Consider the following 23,427-nt stretch of genomic DNA (forward strand, 5'->3'; position numbering starts at 1 on the left):
CAGCTTCTCCCACAATTGTGGAAGGTCTGATTCCCCTAATGCAGCGGTTCTCAACCTGTGGGTCGCGACCCCTTTGGCGGTCGAATGACCCTTTCACAGGGGTCGCCTAAGACCATCCTGCATATCAGATATTTACATTACGATTCATAACAGTAGCAACATTACAGTTATGAAGTAGCAACGAAAATAATTTTATGGTTGGGTCACAACATGAGGAACTGTATTTAAAGGGCCAGAAGGTTGAGAACCACTGCATCTAATTTATCTCTTATGCTGTAATACTCATAGTGATGCAGCTCCCTGCCCAATCCTGACCAATACACATCTTTAATATTGTTGTTTTGAACTTGCAGTTTAAATATTCACACAGAACTGTCCACATCCTGCCCACAGAGTGACACAAGTTTTAGATTCAGAAAAACCTGAAGCCCAGCTGCACCACAATGGATCCTGTGCAGCCTTGGGCAGGTGGCTTAATCTTCCTAAGCCTCAGTTTCCTTATCTGTAATAATGTCCTTGATAATAGTACCAACTTCCTGGGATTGTTGAAAGGATTAATTTATAGAGCACATAAACTTATAAGCAAATAATTTATGATCAAAGTTCCTAGCCCAGAGTAAGTGCTCAGCAAACTTTAGTGCCTGGCGTGGCTCAGTGGTTGAGCATCAGCCCATGAACCAGGAGGTAAGGGCACAAGCTGGGGTGGTGGGCTCCATCCCCAGGGGGAGGCGTGCAGGAATCAATAATCCTCTCTCATCATTGATGTTTCTATCTTTCTCTCTCTCTTCCTTTCTTCCTTCTTCTCTGAAATCAATAAAAATATCTTAAAAAAAAAAAAAACCACTTTAGTGATTTTGTTATTATTAACTAGAAGCTCAGAGCCAGGCAGTTTCTGGGAAGGTTGTTTGTGCATGGCTGGCTAAGGCAGTATCAGCAGAGGGAGACCCTACATAAATAGGGTCATCCCAAAACCAAAGCCAGGAAAACGGCACTATGCATTCAATGTTAGAATTGTGAGGGAACATGAGGAAAGGAGGCAGTGCAAGACTGGAGGGCAGGCTGCCTTTGAGTTTGAGAAATGAATTAAGGCAAGGGCTTAGGACTAAGGAATGGAGTTGCAGGCAAATGCTAGAATTCCCTTTTTATAGGATGACTGATTTGTAGCACAGAGCAGGCACAGTGGCCTCTAGAAAACCTACAAGTCAGACCACAACCCTTACATTTTCTCAAAGGCAAGAAATATCCAGAAATTCAAATATCATTACAATACTGCATCTATAGCTAGATGCTTCAATGTCATTTACTTTGGTGGTTATAGATGGTATTTATTATGATAAATTATTTTAGTAATTATTTTGGTAATTATTATTTAGTGCTTTCTATAATACTCATATACGTGTGTTTTTTAAATATCGTAAGCATGCTTTTTCTCTCTAGATGCTCTCATGTGTATTATGTAAAGCTCCTTTCTCACATATTTGTGGGTAATTTCTTTTTAACTACTTTAGGTAGTTAAAAGCAATCAGGCCCCCCATTAAAACAGAAACAGGGATTTATGTCCTTCTCAATACATGTAAAATTTGTACAAAAATATCTTCTATGAAAATGATTTGTCATCTGTAGACTTACTACCTGGGAGATGTCTTGAATTGTGAATCCCATCCTTTGGGTTGTGGGGTTTTTTTGTTTTCTCCAAAATAAATCTGAGTTCAAAAACTAAAAAATAATAATAATAATAAAAGCAATCAGGTATAGATAGTATATTTTAACAAGGAACATGGTCCATCCATAATATTCACTATTATATGGGCCTATATGGATACAGGCCATATAATAGTGAATATTATGCAGCTGATCCATGTTCTTTTTTTAATGCATTTTTATTGATTTTGGAGAGGAAGGTAACGGGACAGAGAGATAGAAACATCAATGGTGAGAGAGAATCAACGATCGGCTGCCTCACTAGGGACTGAGCCCACAACCTGGGTATATGTACCCTTGACCAGAATCGAACCCGGGACCCTTCAATCTGCAGGCCAACGCTCCATCCTCTGAGCCAAACCGGCCAGGCTGATCAATGTTCTTTTTGAAGAATTTTTAATTTTATGAGACAAGTACAGGATAAAAAATATGTGTGTGTATATATATATATATATATATATATATATATATACACATACATATATATAGCTAGAAATAGACATAGATGTATATATATACACACATACATTTATATAGCTAGATATAGACATAGATATCACACATTCTCTCTCTCTCATGTAAGTAAAAGATATGTATATAGGATGTCCCAAAAAATGTATACCCATACTTTGAATAACTATCAGGGAAGAGTTTATTAAAATACATTTCATTTTCAAAATGGAGCCATTAGCTGTTAAAGTGTGTATACATTTTGGGAAGACACCTTGTATATAAAAGATTAGAAGGAAATTCTCATAAATACCCTCCGGCCCAAAACCACAGGGAACACACCTGTAGTTGAACACCGACCTGGTGCACAACCATGGGGAACCGCGAGGTGCTCCAGGCCCGCCTGTGTGGGCACGTGACCTGTGAGCGCCAGGCCATGTTCAATGAAACAGGCCGCAGGTCTTGTACTCAATTGAGTGCCCTGCTGTTGTCATCTTAAAACTCTTAGTAATTTTTTCACAAGGGCCCTGCATTTTCATTTTGCCCTGGGTCTCACAAGTCAGGAAACCATCCTAGTGACTCAGTTGGAGAAGCTTAGAAAGTTCTTATTATAAGATTTGGACTTGCGTTAGGTGATTTGGGAGAAGGTTCAAGGAAACGGGCCTTGCTCTGGGCTGGGTGTTGGCATAGTGTGGGGGTAGTTCTATAATTGGGGTATAACTATGTCAGTCAAGGTTCTCCAGGGGAGCTGAGCCCATCGGAGATCAGATAGATGGATACAGACAGACAGACAGGCATATTTTAAGGGACTGGCGCATGCAATTGTGAGGGCTGGCAATTCTGAAATCATAGGGCAAGCCAGCAGACTGAAAATTCTGGAAAGAGTTAATATTGCAATCTTGAGTCCAAAATCCACAGAGCAAGCCAGGCCGTCTGGAAACTCGAGTAGGGTTTCTATGTTACAGTCTTGAGGCCAAATTCCTTCTTCTTTGAGGAGCCTCAGTCTTTGCTTTTGAGGCTTCAATTGATTGGATGAGGCCCACCCACATTATGGGGGGTAATCTGCTTTATTCAGGGTCTGCTGATTTAAATAGTCACATCTAGAAAATACCTTCACAGCAATATCAAGAGTGTGTGACTCTGGTGATCATCAGAGCTGTTCCCAATAACACAGTTCTCTCCTGAGCTCAAGGCAGGGCTGTACCTTCCTTCCATGCCCCTCTTGGAAGTTACGTGTGGATGTGTAACCTGCTTTTTGATCAAGGAAATGGGAGCACAGGGACATGTCTCACGTGAAGGCAGAAGCTTTCAGAACCTGTGCTTAATTCACCACATTCTCTTTCTTTCTGTCATGGTGAATGGCAATGCCCCAGATGATAACAGGTCTGTGAGCCTCAGTGTCAATGGGAGGAGGATGAAGCATGGACCTGACTGGCCCAGGAAGGACACTGTTATGGGATTAACATTTGTTTTTTTTCCCCAAAATTCATATGTTCAGGCACCTACCCTCCAATGTGATGATATTTGGAGATGGGCCTTTGGGAGGTGATTAGGTGTAGATGAGGTCAAGGGTGGGGCCCCATGATAGGATTCGTGCCCATACAAGAAGAGACATCAGAGTTTGGAAGGACACAGGGAAGAGGCACTAGGTGCAGGCCAAGAAGAGGGCCTTCACCAGACACTAAATCTGCTGGCACCTTGGTCTTGGACTTTCAGCCTCCAGAGCTGTGAGAAATACATTTCTGTGGTTTAGCTACCTAGCCTATATTTTGTATAACAGACTGAGCTAAGAGAGACACATTGTGTGAATGAGATTTGGTTGTTGCTTGTTACTGCAACATTACCTGGTCTATCCTGACTGATAGAGTCCAAAGCCATGGTATTAACCACTGAGCAACACTGCCTCTTCACTGCCACTAAAATCTCCTTTATGAGAACTAAATATTAGCAAACAAGTCCTTTCTCGTGTACTGCAGTTCAAAATGAAAGAAACCTCAAAAGAACACAGAACTAACAAGAGCACAAAGGAACAGCAAACACTAAACCAGAAGAAACATTGGTGTACCCATAAACTGCAGATGGTCTAGTTTCTTCTTCAACTTGAAATGGGGGAAGGGGGTCAGGCCTTGTGCTAGAGGGAGCTGGAGGAGATGAAACAGCTCAGAGCCAGGATCTAATAAAGTGCAGAGATCAGAAAAGCTCAGAAGCCCCTGCACTGGCAGATTCCAATGCAAACACGCGGGCCCCTCCCCCCCTCCCCGGTACTCAGATCTCTGCACATCCCGCAGAAGCCTTGATGGCTTGTGGACATGAAAAGGCTGGTTTGATTTGGGGCCACGTCTCAGATCCTCTGCTCGTTTTCCATGAAGATTGCCTTTGAAGAGCAGCTCCTCTGAACTGCTTCCTCTCAGCCCTAACACAAGTGCCACATTCTGTCAGCTCTCGAGACTGTTTCCAAGTGGCTTCCTTCCGATCTCAGGGTGTTGGCTCACTGTGTCAGGGAAGTTTGCTTCCTTGTTTTTCAATTCACTGATTTCTCCCTGTGACACTTGTTGTCTCCACTCTAAACAGCAACCATCGCCAGACCGAGAGCATGCTGACCGCTGTGTCGGCAGCATTAGCTGACCAATGCGCCCCTTTCGTAAGTGTCGATCTCGTGCTCACTACATAGGAGGCGCCATGCCAGGCTCCGAGGTACCGCAGTGAGCTTATTTCAGATGTAGCTCCTGCCCTAATGGAGCTTACAGTGTGGTGGTGGAAACAGAAAAAATAATGAATAAATAAAGTACAGACAATCATGAAAGTGCTATTACAGAAAAAGCATGGCGCTCAGGCACAGGCTGAAACGAGGTGAGTGAGTGGGAGGGAAAAGAAATCCACCGTTAGTTGGGGGCCCTCCAAGAAGCAGTCACTGCACAGGTCGCTCACAGTTTCAGGGGACAAGGAGTGCCAGGAGGCCCTTCATAGATACTCCTCCCTGGCCCTGCAGCACAAAAGCAGCCCTGCCCCCGCCTGCTGATCAGCACCAATAACCCCTGCTAGTATGGTGCTGTCCCTTTCCTCCTGCTAGCCTGGGGACAGGTGGCCCAAATGTCCTGGAACAGCATGGACTTCAACGGGATCCTTGCTGCATCTCCAGTGGATCATTGTGAGTGATGCTAAGTGGATCATTCCTGCTTCTCTCCCTCGGTTCCTGGACCTGTGCACTCCTCCTGTTGGACCACAGAGCAGCCTCTGGTTTAATGCACGTGCTGCATCCTGGAGGACGACGGCCCATCGTTCAGAGCACAGCATGTCAGCTGGCTCAGCCATGCAACACTCTATGGGACAGCTGCTCCAGATGGTACAGAATATAACATGAGCGCCTGGCAGCATGGCTCAATGGTTGAGTGCCAACCTATGAGTCAGAATATAACATGACCAGTGGTCCTGGGCCCACTCCTGGGCCTCCCTCACTGCCAAGCAAGTCCCCTGGTCAAATGCTGTCATGTGGGATTCCGTGCCCACAGATTGAGCATTCCATAAGCCTCCAGACAGTGGTGCTGACTGAGAATCTGCCAGTAGGAAAGACCACGTCATATTCAGACTAACTCAGAATAGACCTGGAGCCCCATGAGGACCCACTGGCAGGAGGGCCATCAATCCCACTTGCCACGTCGGGAGATCTAAGAAGCTCATTTTCATGGCTGCACACCTTTCAGTAGGGTGGAAGGAACAAGGTGCTTCAGGACTTCTGTTCAGAGGAGTTGTGTTAAGGAGGTGTTGCAGGTTGAACTGTGTCCCCCCCAAAAATATGTGGAAGTCCTAACCTCTGGGAGCTGTGAATGCAGCCTGTTTGGAAATAGGGTCTTTGCAGATGTCATCAAGTTAAGTTGAGGTCATACTGCATTAGGGTGGGCACTATCAATTAGTTGGTGTCCTTACAAGAAGAGGGAACTTTGCCCTAGCTGGTTTGGCTCAGTGGATAGAACATCAGCCTGGGGACTGAAGGATCCTGGGTTCGATTCTGGTCCGGGGTACATACCTGGTTGCAGGCTCAATCCCCGGCCCTGGTCAGGGATTATGCGGGAGGCAACCAATTGCTATGTCTCTCTCACATCAATGTTTCTCTCACCGTCTCTCCCTCTCCCTTCCACTCTCTCTAAAAAGAAAAAAAAAATCAATGGAAAAATATCCTCTGCTGAGGATTAACAACAACAACAACAAAAAGGAAATTTCATATACACAGACACAAGGGAGAAGGCCATGTGAAGACAGAGGCAGAAACTGGAGTGATGTGTCTACAACCAAGGAAGGTCAAGGACTGCTGACAACCGCCAGTAGCTAGAAGCGGCAGGAAGGATCGTCCCCTAGAGCCTTCAGAGGGAGCAGGCCCTGCCCACACCTTGATTTCAGACGTCTGGCCTCCAGAACTAGGAGAGAAGTAATTTATCTTGTAGCAAGCCACCAGGTTTGTGGTATTTGGTTATGGGAGCCTTTAGGAAATGGATACAAAAGGTACAAGATACAAGATATTTAGTCTGCGACCCACCAGATCCAGAGAAGGCAGCTGTGTACACCACCCGGCAAAGGGAACAAGTAGGCTGGAGGACCTGTGTGACTGGAGCATGTTGGAGTTAAGAATGGAAAGGTGAGCACCGCACAGGTCAGGTAGGGCCCTGTAGGGAGGGTTTAAGATCAAGTGCATTGGGAAGCCACTGCTGCATTTTTTTTTTTTAATAAGAGAAAGTGTATTTAGAAAGCCAGAGAAGTAGAAGTGAGCTATAGAAGAAATGAGCTTAGGAAAGAAGTTACAGAGGCAAAAGAAGGGCCCTTAGAGCTTAGGAAAGAGACAAATGAGAAAAACTCACCTGGGGGTGGGGGCGGGCTCCACAGAGAGAGCCACCCATCAGTGCATTTTAAACAAGGAAATGTTATGACCCAATTTAGGATGGAAACTATTTCACTTAACTCCATTGTGACATGGAATATAGATCTGAGGCTAAACTGTGGGATTTGGTTTTTTCCCCTCTTATACTACATTAGCCTAAATTCCCTGAGGCAAGAATGAATGTGTTAATATTTTATTTGGAACACGCAAACAGGGCAGCAAGGGTGAGAAAAGAGGGGAGTGAAGCAAAGGAGGATGTGAGATGATGTAAATAATGAGTGTTATGGGCTGAACTGTGTCCCTCAAATTCATATGTTCAAGTTGTAGCACACACACACACACACACACACACACACACACACACCCCACCCTCAGAATGTGACTATTTGTAGATGGGTCCTTAAGGGAGTGATTAAGGTAAAATGAGGTTATTAGGGTGGCGCCCTAATCCAATGTGAATGATAACCCCATTCAATGTGATGAATGGGGCCCTAATCCACCTGGGGTAATTTTCTGATTGGAAAATTAAGAATTATAGTCAGAGGGGAGGACATGAGAATTTTTAAAGAACATATTCAATTTACTTTAGAAGCCAAACCTCTCTTATCATGTGACTTGTTTTGTATGTTTGTTAAACTATATTATCACATAAGCATTGCTGCTATTGGGACAAACAGTGACAGTTGATTCAGGTCATTTGAATGTCCACTGTCTGTTTTAATTTGTATGTTCGTTTTGACTCTGTCATATGCTCAAACTTCAATGGAAGTCACGAGAACCTATTATTTTTGCCTGCTCCCTCCTTTACATTGGAAATATTCTTTTTTACTCAGAGGGACCTTAACTTTGATGTAAGGGATTGTTTCCATTGCCAACTGTTTTCTTTCTTGCCAAGTAAGAGAGTTGTGAACTCTTCAGTGATGCCTTCCCCAGGATATTTGCAGATGTGGTTGAGAAAAGTCATTTCATCCCCGACCTTTGCATGTCAAGTGCTGGGGTGCTGCCTCGCCTGCGCCCAGGCTCTCCGATCCCTATGCGGCTCTCTCTCTCCCTCCAATCGCCATGGTGACCATCGGGATGCAGGCCAGGCGGCACCCCCTGTGCCCCGGCTCTCTCTCCCTCCAATCACCATGGTGACCACCGGGACGCAGGCTGGGCGGCACTCCCTGCGCCCCGTCTCTCTCTCCCTCTGATCGCCATGCGATCACGGGGCCGCAGACAAGGCGGCACCCCTGCGGCTCTTGCCTGCTGCCTGGGTTTCCAATCATTGTTCTTCCGTCCTTCCCCTTTTGCCTCCCATCATTGTGCCTATGTATGCAAATTAACCGCCATCTTTGTTGGCAGTTAATTTGCATATCGCCCTAATTAGCCCATGGGAAGCGTAGCAGAGGTACGGTCAATTACCCTTTTTGTCTTTTATTAGCTAGGATATATGCTTGAAAATGCATAGCGCTTCCAGTTAAGATGGCAGCACAGGTAAATGTGGTACTGTCTTTTCTTTTTTAAAATATATTTTTATTTATTTCAGACAAGAAGGGAGAGGGAAAGAGAATTAGAAACATCAATGATGAAAGAGAATCATTGATTGGCTGCCTCTTGCACACCCCACACAGGGGATGGAGCCCACTCAGGTATGTGCCCTGACCAGGAACCAAACCATGACTTTCTGGTTCATAGGTCGATGCTCAACCACTGAGCAACACCAGCCAGGCAAATGTGGTATTTTCTTAAACGTTTTTTTCTTAAATTACTTTAAAAAAAAATAGATTCATAGTTATAAAAATCTTTATTTATTTTGGAGACAGAGGAAGGTATCCTTGTGTAGAGAACACTTCAGAAGATTTTACTTTCTCACAAACTAAAACAGTGGAGAGAGTTCCCTCTCCTCCGGGGCATGGCCAGGTCATTATTTGATTCTCATGGTTTGGAACATTCCCCAGATTAGTAACATCTTCCCAGAGTCTTCCTGTCAAACAGTCTTTGCCTCCTCTGAGTGACTCTAAGAACCGAAGGACCTATAACTACTGCTGGTTTGTGTCCAGAAATAGATACATCACAGACAGAGTGTGCTGCGTGGGGAGGTAGCTGCCTGATTCATCAATTTTATCCCCCGGGCTATAGCACTTTGACCAAAAACCTCTCTGTTTCTCCTACTAACTTTTAGGAGTATTTCTAATTTTAATAAATAACAGCACACTCATTTCGCTGGGAGCTCCCTGAGGCTAGCTATACTATCAAGGCATGTTCATGTTTCCATTTTCAATCATTTACTCCCTTCCTTGCTGGCACTATTTTTAAAACTTTCCAATCAAACTGAAGCAACTTCAGAAAAGCAGCTGACCACATCACAGTTCGGTTCAACTCTACAGAAAGCCTGACTTTTTGAAAGAAAGCTTTTTAAAAAAGGAAAGTTCTCACCAATTCAGCCTTTCAAAGTCAATGAGAACTTCCAATCTTATTAAATAGCTAGTGTTTTGGCAATAGCTCTGAGTTAATAAGAAAGTAGTTACAATATTTAAATTCATTTTACTTATGGGCTTTTTAAAGCAGCTAATGAATAGTCCCTTTGCCCTGCTCTTGATTCCCCAAATCTCATGTGCTGTAATAAAATTATGAACATATGAATAATTTGCACATGTTAAATTTTGGAATTGTTCCCTGACCAGTGTGGCTCAGATAGTTGGAGCATCATTCCATGCACCAAAGGGTTGTAGGTTCAATTCCCAGTAAGGGCACATACCTAGGTTTCAGATTTGATCTCTGATTAGCGTGCATGTGGGAGGCAACCAGTCAATACTTCTCTCTCCCTCTCTCTAGAGAATCAATGAAAAACATATACTTGGATGAGGATTTTTAAAAATTTTTGGAATTACTCTGAAATATTTTACCATGAATTTTAAACATGTTTGTGTTTTGTTTGTTATTTTGAAATTTCCTGGGTAAGAGGTTTTCAGAAAAGGAGAGCATCAATTCTGAGTCATTATTAAAATGAATTCCAAAAAATAATGAATTCTTTTATTTCTATATTTAAGATTATTCCTATGGTACAAATTATATGATTTTTTAAGAAATATAAAACGCTTCATGAATTTGCACATCATTCTTGCACAGGGGCCATGCTAACATCATCCCAATTTTAGTATATGTGCTGCCAAAGAGAACACCAAATGATATGATTTTAATATAAGTGTGAGTATGCATGACGTTTTTCACTTAATGTATTTTCCTTGTGTGCATAATGATATGCAAAACTCATGCTTTCAAGAATTGTATTTTGCCCTGGCTGGGATGGCTCAGTTGGTTGAGCTTTTTCCTGTGCCCCCAAAGGTTGCCAGTTTGATTCCTGGTCAGGGCATATGCCCAGGTTGCAGGCCCAATCCCTGGTCAGGGTGCATGTCAGGAGACAGCTGATTGATGTTTCTCTCTCACATCGATGTTTCTCTCTTTCCCCCACTTTCCCTTCCTTTCTCTCTAAAAGTCAATCAATAAAAACATATATATTTTTTAAAAGCCCAGCTGGCGTAGCTCAGTGGTTGAGCATCAACTTATAAGCCAGAAGGTCATGGTTTGATTCCCAGCCAGGACACATGCCCAGGTTGCGGGCTCGATCTCCTAGGTAACAAATGTCCACACCTTGGTGCCTTAAACCAACAGACATTTATTTTCTCACACCGTTCTGGAAGCCAGAAGTCTGAAGTCAAAGTGTTGTCAGGGTTGGTTCCATCTGGAGACTCAAGAGGAAAATCCTTCCTATGTCTCCGAACTTCTGGGGGCTTCCTTGACCATCTTTGGCTTATCTCACAGCAATCTCTGCCTCCTCTTCACATGGCATTCTCTCTGTGTCTGTGTTTCTGCAAATTTCCCTCTTCTCATAAGTACATTAGCCAATGGATTAGTGCTTACCCTAATACAGTATAGGGGCTCAGAACAAGTCATCCCAAGAAGTGCCTCTGTGGTACACAGAGTATGGGCTTGAGAGAAACTTCTGTTCCCCTCTCCTTTAACTACCTAAATTTGAATTAGGCAGAGGAAGCTACAAGTGCAAATGTCCTGGGGCTGCATAGAGTTTGCTAAGAAAGCTAGTGTGCCTGCAACAAAGGCCATCCAAGAGAGGTGGACAGGAATGGGCCAGTTCACAGGAATGTTGGAGGCTTGGGGAAGGAATTTGAATTTTTCATTCATGCAATGGGAAGACAGCCACTGAAGGATTTTAAGCAGAATAATTACAAGATCTGATTGGTATTTGTGTTTATGAAAGCTCGTTCTGCCTGTGTTGTGAGAATATAATACAGGGGGAAAGAAGGGAGGTTGCAGACAGCTAAGAGGGAACTGCTGACACCCTGAAAGGGGCAGAAATAGAATATTGGGGAACCAGCTAGTATTATAAGAAATATTCATCACGCTCTGTTAACCATGATTGTTTTATTATGATTAAAGAGGGCACATTCTATCCTGTCTGGAGCTGACCTGGAGATGCAGCCTTTCCTCCCCATTTGAAGCTGCCTATTATCATGAAAAGATTGACAAAGGTCCTGCAGAAACCAGAATCACCAGCCCTTTGAAGATCCCCAGCCCTTTTTGCTTACCTGTAGGCCTTTGCAAACCTCCAGCCTGCTTACCTGTTAATTGCCCATGTGGCATTCCCTTTGGCTATTTGCCCATGTAACCCCAACCCTTGCATATCACTAAGCCCTTTGAAGACCCCTAGTCCTTTTGCATATGTGTAAACTGCCCTTTTGCTATATAAGCAATTGGCATATGGTGGGCTGCAGAGCAGATTTTTGTGGCTAACCTGCTGCTCTCCCATACTGCCAGCAATCCTATCTAATAAAAGAGAAACATGGTAATTAGCATACGACCGATACCCTTCCCATTGGCTAATCAGGGCGATATGCAAATTAACTGCCAGCCAAGATGGCGGGCGGCAGCCAGGCAGCTGGAAGCGAACATGAGGCTTGCTTGCTTCAGTGACGGAGGACTCCAACGTTCCCCGCCTGCCGCTGCCGGCCTCTGAGCTGCAACTCTAAGCAACTATGTTACAAATATAGAAGCTAAACAAAACCCCAGAAACCTGCTTTAGTCTACAGGCTTCAGCCAGCAGGATTGCAACATTGTTTCAAATACAGAAGGTAAACAAAGGCCAGAAACCTGCTTTCAGCAACGGAGGCCTAAGAGCTGGAGCCTCAGAGCTAAAGCTGGCCCAGAATAAAAAAAAAAAAAAAAGATAAAAAGGAGCTGTTGGGAGCTTCAGCCACCCGCCAGCCTGAAAACAGCCCTCAGCCCCTCACCCAGGCTGGCCAGGCACCCCAGTGGGGACCCCCACCCTGAAGGGTGTGTGACCAGCTGCAAACAGCCATCATCCCCTCATCCAGGCTGGCCAGGCACCCCAGTGGGGACCCCCACCCTGATCCAGGACACCCTTCAGGGCAAACCAGCCACCCCCACCCATGCACCAGGCATCTATCCTATACAGTAAAAGGGTAATATGCCTCCCAGCACCGGGATCAGCGTGACAGGGGGCAGTGCCCAAACCCCCTGATCGCCCTGCGGCTCTGTGTGTGACAGGGTGCGGCGTCCCAACCCCCTGATCCGCCCTGCTCTGTGTGTGACAGGGGGCAGTGCCCCAACTCCAATATCAGCCCTACTCTGTGAGTGACAGGGGGGAGTTCCCCAACCCCCTGATCGGCCCTGCTCTGTGCGTGACAGGGGGTGGCGCCACAACCTCCCCATTGACCCTGCCTTGAGTGTGACAGGGGGCGGTGCCCCAACCCCCCAATCAGCCCTACCCTGAGCGTGACTGAGGGTGGCATCGCAACCTCCCAATCCGCCCTGCTCTGTGCATGACAGGGGCGGCGCCCCAACTCCCCAATCGGCCCTGCTCTGAGCCTGACCAGGGGCTGCACCTAGGGATTGGGCCTGCCCTCTGCCACCCGGGAGCAGGCCTAAGCCAGCAGGGCGTTATCTCCCGAGGGGTCCCAGACTGCGAGAGGGCACAGGCCGGGCTGAGGGGCCCCCCCCTTCCCCCCAAGTGCACAAATTTTTGTGCACCGGGCCTCTAGTACTATATAATAAAAGCCTAATATGCAAATTGTCCCCTCGGGTGGTCTTTCAACTGACAGGGAGTTTGACCACTCGCTATGATGTGTGCTGACCACCAGGGGGCAGCACAGAACATGGCGGGTGGCATTGGAGGCATTGCCAACCCCAATGGGCCCTGACGAGAGCAGGACCACGGCGGGATGGGGGGGGTTGGCCAATTGACCTGCCGATTCCCCCCCGCAGACAGCGACCAGCAGCAGCAGGGGCGGAGGGCAGGGCCACCACCACTCCCAGGCGCTGAGGGAGCCGGGCAAGGAGCCCACCATGCACCCCCAGGCCCTAATGCATCCCCCAGCAGGCAGGATGGTGTAGCCAGTGAGGGGACAGTGCCAGGCCAAGGCGAGGTGCCAGGCAGGGCTGCAGGACTGCAAGGCTGGGGGCGTGAGCTGGGGCCCGATCCCCGTAGGCCACCCTGAGAGACCCTGCCCGTGCACAGAGTTGTGCACCAGGCCTCTAGTATTGGAATAAATGCTCATATGTGATTCAACCCTGTCTCTGCTTAATTGGCTCGAGTAGTGACAGGCAACGCAGACCCATTGTTTGTCTGGTTACAACCCCACCCCCCTCAAGTAAGAGAAACCAGGGCGGTGTAAATAGACATGCAGGGAGTCAACAGATATAAGATATGTTTGAAGGATTTACTGGAAGTTTGAAATGATGTAGAGAGAGAATAAATTGGAGAAGTCAATGATAAGTGCTTGGCCATGGTGAGTGTGGGAGAGGGAAGATGAGCCTGAGGTTTTTATTTAAGAGCCACAAGTGAAGGGTGATGTCACAAACTCACTAACTAGGGTTGGTGGGGGAGGAGCAGCTCTGTGCAAAATGATGACAGAGCATGGACACGTGTCAAAGCTTGCATTTGGAAATCTCCCCACCATGCACCTTTACTTAATGGAGATAAATATTGTAGGAGAGGGAAAAATTTTTTTTAGGTTCTTGGCTGAGATACCCCTGTAATAAAATACAGATTAACAGGAGAAATACAAATTTAATTATGTATGTATGTATGGGAGGCCCACAAAGTTATGTGACTCCAAGATGTGACCAGAGCAGGAACTTTTTGTACCTTTTAGACAAAGAAACAATCAATTTGTGAAGAGTTGGTAAGGCAGGAGGATCTGGGCTGGGGGTAATAACCAGTGAAGAATTTACAAGGTGTGTTTATATAGCCTTCTGGGCCCTAAATTCTCTATCTCTGGGGATAAGGATGCCTTCTACCCTCCAGGTATGGGAAGGGCACCTTTCACCTGAGGGTCAGAGTGTTCTTGCACCAGCTGTGGAAATAATGAAATCCTTTCTCTTGTTATCAAGCACAACCCTTCGAAGGACAAATTCTTTTCTACCATGTTAGCATTCTATAGCTCCCTGGTGGCTGAGTCTGATGGTGTAGACAGAGTAGACCCTAGCCCCAGCATCTCTGCTTGGACAAAGACCTTGACTTGGCATAAATGCATAGGCTGTGATGTGAGAACATACCAAAGGCCCCAAGGCTCCCCATCACTGAGCTAGAAAGTCTCCTCATTGCCGCTCACAGACCTTCCTATTGGAAGGTTCCATCACCTGGACCTACACCTGGAAAAGTGTCATTGGCCAATATTCATGTCACCTCCTACCTGGTCTTACTTATCTTGGATTCCTCAGGTTGTTCCTCAGAGGTGGGTTTTATTAGGCGGCCTCTCTGTCTGATTTACTGGATCTTAAAAAAAAACACACACAGCCCTAGCTGGTTTGGCTCAGTGGATAGAGCGTCGGCCTGCATGCTGAAGGGTCCCAGGTTCGATTCCAGCCAAGGGCACAGGCCTGGGTAGTGGGCTTGATCCCCAGTAGGGGGCGTGCAGGAGGCAGCTTATCATTGATTCTCTTTCATCTTTGATGTTTCTATCTCTCTCTTCCTCTCCCTTCCTCTCTGAAATCAATAAAAATATATTTTTTAAACACACACACACATAACACATCAAAACATCAGAATGAGGGCCTTAGGGTCAAAATTCCAGCTTGAAGACCTGGATTCAAAAGCATGGTTTCTTGACCTGCTCATTATATAAGTTTCAGTGAGTTCCTTGATCTCTCTGATAGCCTCCTATTCTTCTTGGGTAAAATAGGAATGACGATATGCCCATCTATAGCATTTTTAGAGAAAAAGGAAGGGAGAGAGAGAGAAACATCGATGTAAGAGAGAAACATCAATGTAAGAGAGAAACATCTATCGGTTGCCTCCTGTACGCACCCCAACCGGGGATCAAACCCACAACCTAGGTATGTGCTCTTACTGGGAATCAAGCCTGCCACCTTTTGGTATATGGGAGGATGCTCCAACTAACTGAGCCACAGAAGTCAATTTTATGTTCTAACTTGGAAAATGACCATAATACACTATTAGGTGGGGGGGAATGTCACAGAATAGTATTAAGGGGTAATTTTATTTCCATCTAAAATTTAAATATCATATACATATGTTAATATATACATTTTTAAAAAAACTGGGACAGAAGAGAATAGAATGAGCCATTAAAGCAGTTATTAAATGCCTACTCTGTGCTAGGTGTTGAGAACATACAGATAAATAAGAAATTAGAATGTCACTTCCATGAAGGAAGAGAACTTTGCTGTTTTGTTCTCTGTTATTGCCCCAGTATCTGGCATATAATACATACTCAATAAATATATATGTAACAGAAGGAAGGGAGGGAGGGAGGGAGGGAGAGAGAAAGAGAGGGAGGGAGGGAGTCCCTGTTCCCAAGTGGCTCATAGCCGAGTGTTGACACAGATGTGTGAGCAGATGACTTTTCTGAAAAGGGATACTGCAGAGAACTCTGGGAGAAAAAGGCTCCTAGTTGGTAGGGGTTTTGCATAACCCATCTCTCATCCTTATGGCATCACCCCCCTTTCACAGAAGTTGGTTGCAAAGTCATGGCCATGCAGCCCTTTTCAAACTCAAAGCTTATCTGGCTACAGGAGCCCTCTTCTATCAGGGCAGCGCTTGGTCCTATAAAAGAGAACCAGATTATCCAGGCTGAGCTGGGGGCAGAAGTGCTGGTAATGAACATCTCCAAACTGGGTCTCAGAGAGCCAGAAACTCGGAAAACAACGCCTTTTGTCAGTATCTGGGGGAAATTGTCTTCAGACAACTCAAAGGTGACACCCAATGTCACTATGGGGAACTACACAGAAACCCTATAGTGGTTCTGGAAGAGGGAGGATGGGAGACCCTTGCTGTTGACAATTTCATTTCTGGGTTCTTCTCTGATTCCTTTCTGATAGCTTTTGCTTAATTACAGTTGCATTGGAATAGCAGAAGCCTCAAGTGGAAACACAGATTCGGGCTAACACCTTTCCAGGGACTAACTAGTCATCCAGATCTGGTAAGAACCTCTGTTCTCCCTCTTACCTGCTATGTAGCCGTGGACACATTCCTTCATCTCCGTGAGCTTCAGTTTTCTCACTGGTATAATGGAGATGATGATACCTATTTTGCAAGGCTGCTAAGTATAGTAAATGAGGTCAACTATGTGCACATTATAAAACAGAAAATGCTTAGCAAGTGATGCCATTACTGAGACCTTATTGAGCCTTACTAAGTAAGCATTTGACATACACTGTCTTTTTTTTATATCCTCACAACAACCCTACTATTTCTTTTTTAAAATATATTTTATTGATTTTTTACAGAGAGGAAGGGAGAGAGATGGAGAGTTAGAAACATCAATGAGAGAGGAACTGCCTTCGATTCTGCTGCCTTCTTCACATTCCCTACTGGGGATGTGCCCGCAACCAAGGTACATGCCCTTGACCGGAATGGAACCTGGGACCCTTCAGTCCACAGGCTGACGCTCTACCCACTGAGCCAAACTGGTTAGAGCCAACCCTACTATTTCTATCTCCACTGTGTAGGTGGGAAAAACTGAGGTACAGAGAGAATGGCCAAGGTCATTGTTAATAAGTGGCCAAGCTGTGATTCAAATCCAGGCCATGGACTTCATGAAGAGCATCCACTGTGAATCAGGATACTACAGTGGTTTGAGTGTATAATTGTTAAGAAAACTAGATTAAATGTATCTGATTATAAAATGGTCAAAGGAGCTGTGGCTAGTGTGGCTCAGTTGGTTGGGTGTCATTCTGTGCACCAAAACGTTGCAGGTTCAATCTCCAGTCTGGGCTCATATGAGAGGCAACAGATTGATATTTGTCTCTCTCCCCCCCGCCCCTTCCTCTCTCTCTAGAATCCATGAAAAACTTATCCTCAGGTGAGGATTTAAAAATAAATAAACCTTCCTCACTCTCCCTGCAAAAACACTACTGTTTCTTGGGTTTCAGGCTATACCTATCTCTTGCAGACACCTAGGTTCAAATCCCAGCTCTGACAGTTACTAATTATGTGACCTCCAGCAAGTTACTGAACCTCTTTCAAAGCTTTGGTTTATCTGTACACATAAAAGCCTAATATGCAAATTGTCCCCACAGGAGTTCGACTGGGAGACTGATCGCTCACTATGACATGTGCTGACCACCAGGGGCAGCATGGAATGAAGGCCCTGACCAGCACCTTGCAGCCAGAGAAGGGAGGCCCTGGCCGGCAGCTGGAAGGCCCCAACTGGGCCTGATCACTGGCCAGGCCTAGGGACCTTACCCATGCATGAATTTTGTGCACCGGGCCTCTAGTTAATCTATAAAACAGAATCAGAATGCTTCCACCTAAGGTGGTGGCATAGGTAAATGCAGTACTCATATCTTCCCACAATCATATAAAAATTACAGCTAAATTACAGAACAACCATCATTCAGAACTGCCTGAAACCTAGCTGAACAGAAGTCCTATAACTAAAGATAGAAAGAAGAAGCTACATTGAGACTGGTAGGAGCGGCTGAGACTCAGGACAGGCTGGTCCCACACCCACGTGTAGTGTTTAAATATTGGGAAGAATATCTCACTCTGGAGAGCCACTCTAAGAAGCAGGGGTCCCAGCCCTACACCAGGCCCCACAGCCCAGGGTTCCAGTGCCAGGAAGAGAACCATAACTTCTGGCTGTGAAAACCAGGGGATTGTGGCTGAGTGAGACAGAGGGTTCCTGGAGTCCCAGGTGTTCCTCTTAAAGGGCCCATGCACAGACTTACTCAGACTCACTTGCTCTGAGCACCAGTGCTAGGGCAGCAGCTTGAAAGGCACCAGGGACATACGGAGGAACTGAATCTTCTGGCTTTGGGGTGAGAGTTGAAGAGCCAGTTTTCTCCCAGATGGAAGTGCTGGCAGAGGTCACTGTTCTTTGCTGAGCTCTCCCCTCCACCCCAGAGCTGACACGTGAGTACCATATCTGAGTTTCCATCAACACTGTTTACCCTGCCCTGGTGATTCCCTGTAATTGCCACCCTACCCAACTTGGGGGCCCACCCAAGCTGCTTCCAGTGGTGTTTCCATCCAAACAACCTGTCTTGGTTCATGCTGCAAACTTTCCTAAAATTTCTCAAAGGTTCACAAACCCCAAACAAGCCGCATCTGGCCTCAGCGTGGCCCATACCTCTTGCTAAGTGGCTGTCCAGACCCCTTGGTTTGCAGCCTGGCCTCTCCTGGGCACCTCCAAGCCCAGCACAAGTAGCAGCCATCTGCAGATTGCTTTGTAGCTCATGCTCCGATGCCCCTAGGCAGAACACAGGTGACGTTCAATCTTGCCCTGCACCTCCCGGGAGGCCCCAGAGCCAGCACACCTCATGGGCAGTTTCAACATGCTGAAGCACCACTCAACCACCTTCATGAGCAACATGCTCAAGGGGCAGACTCAGCAGAGCCCCACTAAAGAGAGTCCTGCTCTGTGGGGTCAGCCCCTCCACAGAAGCTCCACTGTAGTTGCTGTAGTATCAGCCAGTCCTCATAGCCCATCGGCAAGGGTAAATCCCTCCCATTGGCATGCCAACAGCAATCAAGGTTCAAATACAACAGGAGGGTCACACCGCCCACACTGGGGCATGGCACACTTGGAGCAGCCAGCTCAGGTGACTGGGGAAGCTGTGCCACTGGGCCCTATAGGGCACCTAGTTCAAAAGGTCACTCTACCAAGACTGGAGACAAAGCAGCTCTACCTAATACATAGAAACAATTACAGGGAGGCAGCCAAAATGAGGAGACAAAGAAACAGGTTCCAAATGAAAGAACAGAACAGACTCCAGAAAAAAAAGAAAAAGAAAATTAAATAAAATGGAGACAAGCAATCTACCAAACGCAGAGGTCAAAACACTGATTGTAAGGATACTTAACGAACTTAGCAGAAGATAGATGAACTTAGTGAGAATTTCAACAAAGAGATGGGAAACATAAAAATGGCATAGAAAATGCTTTTTAAAAGTCAGAAATGAAGAATACATTATAGAGAATCAACAGTAGAGTAAATAAAGCAGAGGATCAAATCAGATATTTGGATGATAAGGAAGCAGAAAACACCCAATCAGAACAGAAAAAAATAAAAATGAAAATAAAGATCCCAAAACAGTGAGGATAGTTTAAGAAGCCTCTGGGACAACATCAAAAGTACCAACATTCACATCATGTGGGTGCTGAAAAAAGGAGAGAGAGTAAAGAATTGAAAACCTATTTGAAAAAATAATTACAGAAAACTTCCCTAACCTGGTGAAGGAAATGGACAAACAAGCCCAAGTATCTATAAGGGAGCTCCCCTAAGACTGTCAGCTAATTTCTCAACAGAAACTTGGCAAGTCAGAAGGGACTGACATGAAATATTCAAAGTAATGAAAAGCAAGGACCTACAACCAAGATGACTCTACCTAGAAAAGGTATCATTTAGAATTGAAGGACATATAAGGAGCTTCCCAGATTAAGAAATTCATCACCATCAACCCAGTATTATATGAAATGTTTAAGGATCTTCTTTAAGGGAAAAAAGAAAAACTATATGAATAATAAAATGGAAATATATACATATCTATCAATAATTACTTTAAATGCAAATGGATTAAATGTCCAATCAAAAGATACAATGTGGCTGAATGGATAAGAAAACAAGACCCTTCATATTTTGTCTATAAGAGACTCACTTCAGATCGCAAGACACAAACATATTAAAAGTAAAGGGATATTTACTGGAAATATCCAGTAAATATTAAATGGAAATGAAAAAAAAATAAAAACTGGGGAAGCAATACTTATACCACACAAGATAGACTTTAAAACAAAGGCTATAACAAAAGACAAAGAAAGATCCAGCATTCCACTTCTGGTTATTTATCCAAAGAAATCCAAAACTCTAAATTGAAAAGACATATATCTATATATATAAAAGCCTAAGTGACTGTTACGACTGAACAACCGGTCAACCAGTCACTATGATGCACACTGATGACCAGGGAGCAGACGTTCAACACAGGAGCTGTCCCCTGGTGGTCAGTGTGCTCCCACAGCCAACCTCCCACAGCCGTCCAACCTCCCGCAGTCCCTCCCTCTCCCCACGCCCCTGCAGGCCAGCTGACAAACCTCCTGCAGTTCTCCTCCAACCCCCTGGGCAAGCCAACCTCCCACAGTCCCGATCTGGACTGGGCAAGACGGCCCCAATGGGCCCCGATCACTGGCCAGGCCAAAGGACCCCACCTGTGCACAAATTTGTGCACCAGACTTCTAGTATATTCATAGGTACATTGCACCATTATTTATAATATCCAAGATATGGAAGCAACCTAGGTGTCCATCAATAGATGAATGGATAAAAAAAAAAGTTGTGTATATAATACACAGAAATATGACTCAGCCATAAAAAAAGAATAAAATCTTGCCATCTGCAACAACATGGATGAAACTAGAGCATATGCTGCTGAGTGAAATAAGTCAGACAGAGAAAGACAAATGCCATGTGATTTTAGTTACATGTGTAATCTAAAAAAACAAAATAATCCCTGGCCGGTTTGGTTCAGTGGTTAGGGCGTCGGCCCACAGATCAAAGGGTCTGGGGTTCCATTCCTGATCAAGGGAATGTACCTCAGTTGCAGGTTCATCCCAGACCCTGGTCAGGGCATGTGCAGGAGGCAACCAATCAATGTGTCTCTCTCACATTAATGTTCTTCTCTCTCTCTCTTCCTCCTCTCCTCTCCTCTCCTCTCTTCCTTCCCTTTCACTCTCAGTAAAAATCAATGGAAAAAATATCCTCGGGTGAAGATGAAAAAAAATAATAAATAAATAAATAAATAAATGAACAAGTAGACCAGAAACAGACTCATAGATACAGAGAACATGTTGATGGTTTCCAGATGGGAGGGGGTCTGGGGGGATAGATGAAAAAGGAAGGGATTTAGAAGTACAAATAGGCAGTTACAGAATAGTCATAAAGATATAAAGTACAGCATAGGGCTCTAGCTGGTTTGGCTCAATGGACAGAGCGTCAGCCTGCGGACTGAAGGGTCCCGGGTTCGATTCCAGTCAAGGGCACATGCCCAGGTTGCAGGCTCAATCCCCAGTAGGGGTCATGCAGGAGGCAGCTGATGCATGATTCTCTCTCATCATTGATGTTTCTATCTCTCCCTTTTGCTTCCTCTCTGAAATCAATTTTTAAAAAAATAAAAAATAAATAAATAAAGTACAGCATAGGGGATATAGTCAATAACCTTGTAATAACTATGCATGGTATCAGATCAGTTCATAAGTTACATAAATGTCCAACCCCTGAACCTGAAACTAATATAATATTGTACATCAACTGTAATTGAAAACTAAAAATTATTTTAAAAATCAAATCAGTAAAAGTAGCTATCCCCTACAGTTGTTATGAGGAATAAAGGTGATGCACGCAAATGGCTTAGCACAGTGCCTCAGACACATGCACCTATTACATGCTAATTACACATTAGTAGTTATGGTTGTTGGTGTTATTATTATTATTACTATTACTATTACTATTACTATTACTGTTGTCCCATCTGAAAATAAAGAGGAAAGGCACCTGTCGGCAATGGCTTTCACAGAATCGTTTTGAGACAGGCCAGGCAGCCAGGACAAGTGGAACGGGGAAACTGAGACAGACAGCTGAACAAACAGGCAGAGCAATTCACAGCAGATCCAGGAGGCCACCTCCTTAGAGAGCACGTCTAGGCCTCAGTTGTATTTCAGATCCAAGCCCAGAGAAGCAGCAAAACCAGGTGGGAGACACCAGGACCAGCTGCAGTGACTAAGGACCCCCTGTCCTGACACTGACCAATCGGTGGAGACCACAGTCCTGGTGGAACACACCTAGAAAACGGATGAATATTCTGCTAAAATGCTCCCCTGACCTCTCCTAAGATTCCTGCCTGTAAGAAAGAGATTAAAGCCTCAAGACAAAGTACCTAGCACACACTCTCCCTGTGAGGAGCAGCCCCCACCATCTCATTTCCCCTCTTTTTTCCCCACTTCTTCCCCCACAGGCATGCATCTCCTAAACTCTAAAGGACCCCATGAGGCTTGCCACCAGGGCAGGAATGGACAGTGGCAGATCGCCCCAGGCTAAGCCCTGAACCTGACCCCAAGGCCCCCTTTTCTCTAACTGTCCCAAATAAGCTTCTATTTTTATATCTTTAAGGCCCGTCACCTATGTCGAGGTGCGGGGGGGTTCCCATATAGGTGCTGCTCCTAAGCGGGACATGCACAGGTGGTCTGGACCATCCGCTTGAGGCTTGTGCCAATACCTTCTGGTCAGACACTTTCACAGAGACAGCACCGAGATCTGAGCCGAGCCGGAGAAATTACACACAGACAAACACGTTAGATGCAAGCACACAGGGGGTTTATTTACCAGTTCCTGATGGGTCTCAGACTCTGGGAAGGATCCACCCGGAGATGCTCGCTGACACACACACAGGGGTAGACGATGCTCACTGACACACACACAGGGGTAGACGGCGCCATTGGCTGCTGGCTCCTTTGTCGATCGATAGTTAATTGGGCAGAGTTTCGTGCCGGGAACCGAGACGTGAGCACACACAGGTCCTCACGCTCTGGAGAAAGGAGAGCTGTGAGAGCTGCTGAGTCGATCAGACTGTCTGATTATATACCCCTCTGTAGGCGTGGTCTTTGTTGGTGTGTGTGTTATCAGAGGCTGCCATATGTGGATCCACCTGGGGTCTGTTAATGTATGGGTGTGTACGGGCTTTGGGCGTTCCCATCAGATAGGTTGTTTATCAGTACCAAGCAGAGTACAAGGGTGCATTCCTGTGTCCCACACAGCATTCCTATATCTAACATTACTATAACAGTCCACACAGGGTTACCTGCTTTAAGTCTTACATTCTAAGGTCCTAACATTAAGTACTATAATGATTACTATAACACTAACTTCCCA

General features: G+C 45.3%; 1 protein-coding gene and 1 pseudogene across 3 annotated transcripts in view; both read right to left on the reverse strand.

The window, feature by feature from the left end:
• Nucleotides 1–23,177, reverse strand: part of TNFRSF17 (TNF receptor superfamily member 17) — a 32,903-nt gene extending 9,726 nt beyond the window's left edge. The window contains exon 1 of one of the 3 annotated variants that reach the window (XM_036311065.1): nt 22,882–23,177. Coding sequence is in view for 1 of the 3 variants with exons in the window: in XM_036311066.1 (XP_036166959.1) it covers nt 16,509–16,531 (23 nt within the window). In the remaining 2 variants the exon portion in view is untranslated. Of the gene's footprint in view, nt 1–16,508; nt 16,591–22,881 lie in introns of those variants that run through there. The other 2 variants (XM_036311062.1, XM_036311066.1) reach the window with 2 other exon arrangements.
• LOC118657164 lies at nt 10,088–10,185 on the reverse strand (annotated as a pseudogene).
• Nucleotides 23,178–23,427: the final 250 nt, after the last annotated feature.

The sequence above is a fragment of the Myotis myotis genome, unplaced genomic scaffold, assembly GCF_014108235.1.
Source record: "Myotis myotis isolate mMyoMyo1 unplaced genomic scaffold, mMyoMyo1.p scaffold_m19_p_5, whole genome shotgun sequence".
NCBI lineage: Eukaryota > Metazoa > Chordata > Mammalia > Chiroptera > Vespertilionidae > Myotis > Myotis myotis.